General features: G+C 44.3%; 1 protein-coding gene across 1 annotated transcript; it reads right to left on the reverse strand.

Annotated features, from left to right (window-relative positions):
- Positions 1-505: 505 nt before the first annotated feature.
- LOC125545002 (single-stranded DNA-binding protein, mitochondrial-like) lies at positions 506-3,082 on the reverse strand. The gene is made up of 7 exons (XM_048708825.1): positions 2,815-3,082; positions 2,433-2,506; positions 2,205-2,341; positions 1,911-2,119; positions 1,687-1,787; positions 1,183-1,242; positions 506-863 (listed from the first exon to the last, which is right to left on the reverse strand). The coding sequence occupies exons 2-7, from the start codon at positions 2,497-2,499 to the stop codon at positions 847-849; spliced, it is 591 nt and encodes a 196-aa protein (XP_048564782.1). The 5' UTR covers positions 2,500-2,506; positions 2,815-3,082; the 3' UTR covers positions 506-846.
- Positions 3,083-3,761: the final 679 nt, after the last annotated feature.

Genomic DNA, 3,761 nt, shown 5'->3' on the forward strand with positions numbered 1-3,761 from the left:
CATTTTCCAGCGAAATTTATTTATACTGTACACTGACATGTGGGCCCCATGGCTTTTCTGCGTAGTTAAAAGAAAACTCCCGCTCTTCATATTTTTCCAGCGAAATTTATTTATACTGTACACTGACATGTGGGCCCCATGGGCTTTTGTTCGTAGTTCAAAGAAAATCTGAGGGTTTTGTCACTGACAGTGGGCCTTGGCATGCAACTCAAGCAAATGTAACCATATTTGCACGTCCACGCAAGTTTAATGACTGCAATCACGTATTTTATAAATTTATACACCAAACTGACTGTCACGTGTAAGTTGTATGACTCCCAGTGTATTTACCTCGTAGAAAACTGAAAATAAAAGATAGAGCAACCAGAAAATGGAAACGCTCTAGACAGGCCAGTCAGACCAACACAAAAAGAGACAGGGGCATCAGGATCTGTATTTTTGCAGCAGAGAAGTAAATTCAGATATGAGCGAACTAACTTCGATATGGTATGCTAGCACGTAGGGCTTGAAACAAAGATGCCAAGTTTATGAATAGACACTGAGACCGGTCATTGTTACGAGCACGGGGCATCAGTACTAGTAGCTGTGAAAAATAAAAGCATCTTCAGAGGTCTCAATAGACCGTTTCTCTCCTGCAGCTCATTACAAACTCGATTTCAACAACCAGAAGAGGCCCCCATACGCTCAAAAAGGCAGAGAAAGCACCGCTTGCATCTACAAGGGCTTTCAGTTCTCCAGTCCAGTTATTATCAATGGACCTAATAAAAGTGCTTTGGCAAAGTTGCCCTGAATCTAACACTCCAGTTGGCCAACTCCTCCTGCTGCTCATTGTTCCTCAGGTCGCAACTAAAATAGCCCCTCCCCTGCCAAAAGGAAGGCTGTTATGACGATCTTATGTGATGAACACATGTTACAGGTTAATGTGATTCTTTATGCACACAAGTCTGTTCACGGACATAGCGAAGAGCACTGAAAAGAACAACAACACGGCCTGTCCGATGGTCTGCACTTATTTACTACTCCCTCCGTTCGGAATTACTTGTCTCGGAAATGGATGTATCTAGAACTAAAATACGTCTACATACATCCATTTCTGCGACAAGTAATTCCGAACGGAGGGAGTATATGCCATGATGCCTTCCCTTATATAAGAAAAAAAAATGAGATACAGACTGCACTTACTTAACTCTTCCAATGATTTGCTGACATCACTGCCCCCAGATTGAACCAAGTGTATCTTGCCTGAGAAGATTAAATTTCCCATACATCAAAATCATACAAATGGAAATGAACAAAACCAAAAATTCTGTAAATAATGAAAATGACATGAATTCAGAGATGATAGCACAATATACTGAGAGCGAGGGGAGTCCAAATTAAGCTGCATGAAGAACTACATCTAGTCCTTGTTTCCACAGGCAGAGTTGTCTCTCCTTTTATTGAAAAGCAACAGGAGAGCTAGTCCCACTCCCTTTAGGTAGGTCTGTTTTCTAACTAAGCTGCATTTGGTAGGGATGGGTGGGGTACCGCAAGAAAACAAAAATCAGCAGGGAATTCTTCAAGAAATAACTCAGGTAGCTTGTGCTCAGCTAAGACATTTGCATTAGTTTATTTGGCTAACGAATGTTTACAACAAAACAGATTGCCAAAGGAAAGAGAAAATACTTGAACCTCAGATTAACTTACCATCATACCGCACACAGATCTCAGGTACGATTTTCACTAGATTATTGATGTCATCATTGTAGACTCTAGTCTCAATCTCACCCTCAACATACACTGCAGCACTGAATAAGACATAATAATAAGCACGGTATATCCTTGGTGAATTAAGAATCTGAACTTTAGTTTTGACTTCACATCACAAGGAAAAAAACAGAATCACGTGCTATAGAGTAGAAAGCACATACTTCTTAACCAACTTTTGAACAGCATATGCACCAAGCTGCGCATTATGAACAGCTATGCGATGCCACTGAGCTGGCATTGGCAAGTTTTCAGCACCTACCCTCCTCTGGTCAAACATGCCCCCAGTCCCGACAGTAAATACAGTCACAGTATGCCCGTTCCTCAATTTTTTCTGCACAGGCACTTGTCCAACGCAGCCACAAATAATGGCCTAACAAAACAAACAAGTCAACCGAGTGTCAACATGAGAACCAAAATACGGGTAGTTATTCTAATAGGATATATCAAGCAAGTACCCGATAAACACCACGGAAGTCAGCATCTTTCCAAGAATCTGCAAGATCACCATCTGCCTCGACGCCCATGCCATTCTTCTCATGAACACCAGAAAATGATGTGCTAGAGATCCATGCTCGCGATGCTGTGTATAAGTCTAGCAAGAAAAAAATACACAAGCAAGGAGTCATATATGTGATGAGCACCTTCCATGATCAAATAAGACAAAATAAATACGCTGTACCCACCAATTGGGTTTCTTCGCAGTCCTAAGAGCCTCGTCAGGCTCAAGCTGTTGAGCAATTTCGTGCTCATGGTAGGTCTACATACATAAAGGGGAAAGGGGTGAAATGACATAATCACATAATTAAACAACCTCAATAACAAAGGAATGCGGCTAGCTTGTGTGTAATTCCTAAAAGCTTCTCATCGGAAAGCCAGTGATGTAGCACGAACGCACAGCAAAATGTTAACTACTTATTGCTTGATTTGCCCTTAGGGGGCACTATATATCTCTCAAAATCTAATCCTCTGTTGACAGGGTCGGATCTAGATGTACTAATCTCATCCTGGAACTTGTAGAGGTCGGTTCAATTGATCACTGGGTGGGTGACTATGCGGCGGTCATACCTCAAAAATGGATGTCGAGGACCGCGGACGGGGGTGGAGACAGCAGGGACGCGACGGGCTAGAACGGAAACGGCGACGACGGCGACGCGCGTGAGAGGCGGAGGGGTTGGGTGGGCGAGCGGGAGCGGGCCTCCGCGCTGACGCCAAGCTACGGCGGCGGCAGCTCAGGGGCACCGGCGGAAGATTTTAGGGTGGGTTTACTCCGCAATTGGCCCGGTTGAAACTTCGTTAGGTCAAAGCATTAGGTCAGGCGAGGAAGATCGAAGAAGGGACGGGCTGAGTAAGTCAAGAGAGAAAATCGGGGTGGATGAAATGGATTTTCGCGGATGGAAAGTAAAGGTTTGATTTTACCTTCTTTTTAAACATATATACTGTATAAGATAGATGTAATAATATCTTATAGAACATCAAAAATAAAAATTACATTCAGGTGTCTAGACTACCTAGGGCGAGCCGAAGACGCGCTGCCATCATCGCACCTCTCTCATCAAAGCCGTACAAACATTGTTGTAATCGACAATCGGGAAGTCGTTGTGCTAAGACTTCATAGAATTAGCGCACCAAAACAGCAACCGCCAACGATGAAGAGAAGCATGATCGGAAAGATCTAATCTGCAGACACACGGACACACACGAAAGAAGACCGGATCCACCAAAGACAAGCGCCGACCGAATCCCACGAGATCCGCTAGAGATATACCTCCACGCGCTCTCCGATGAGGCTAGACACATCATCGAAACGAGGCCTAGGCAGGGAGAACATTATTCCATCTTCAGGGAGCCGCTACCATCTCACCTTCTTGAACAGAACACAAACCTTAAGTGGACACAAAAAGACACCTAAAAACGAAACTGGATCCCTCCCGCGCGGCAAGGGCCGAGATCTACCACTCCTTCATGGCCTAAGGCCACAAGAGACGGGGTAGACCTGCGGCGGTGCTGGCAGG

The sequence above is a fragment of the Triticum urartu genome, chromosome 3, assembly GCF_003073215.2.
Source record: "Triticum urartu cultivar G1812 chromosome 3, Tu2.1, whole genome shotgun sequence".
Classification (NCBI taxonomy): Eukaryota; Viridiplantae; Streptophyta; class Magnoliopsida; order Poales; family Poaceae; genus Triticum; species Triticum urartu.

Coding starts and splice junctions, on each gene's coding strand:
- LOC125545002 (XM_048708825.1), bottom strand. CDS start 2,499: ATGAGCACGAAATTGCTCAACAGCTTGAGCCTGACGAGGCTCTTAGGA. Junction 2,120..2,204: donor ACTTCCGTGGTGTTTATCGG/GTACTTGCTTGA, acceptor TTGTTTTGTTAG/GCCATTATTTGTGGCTGCGT. Junction 1,243..1,686: donor GATCTGTGTGCGGTATGATG/GTAAGTTAATCT, acceptor TAATCTTCTCAG/GCAAGATACACTTGGTTCAA.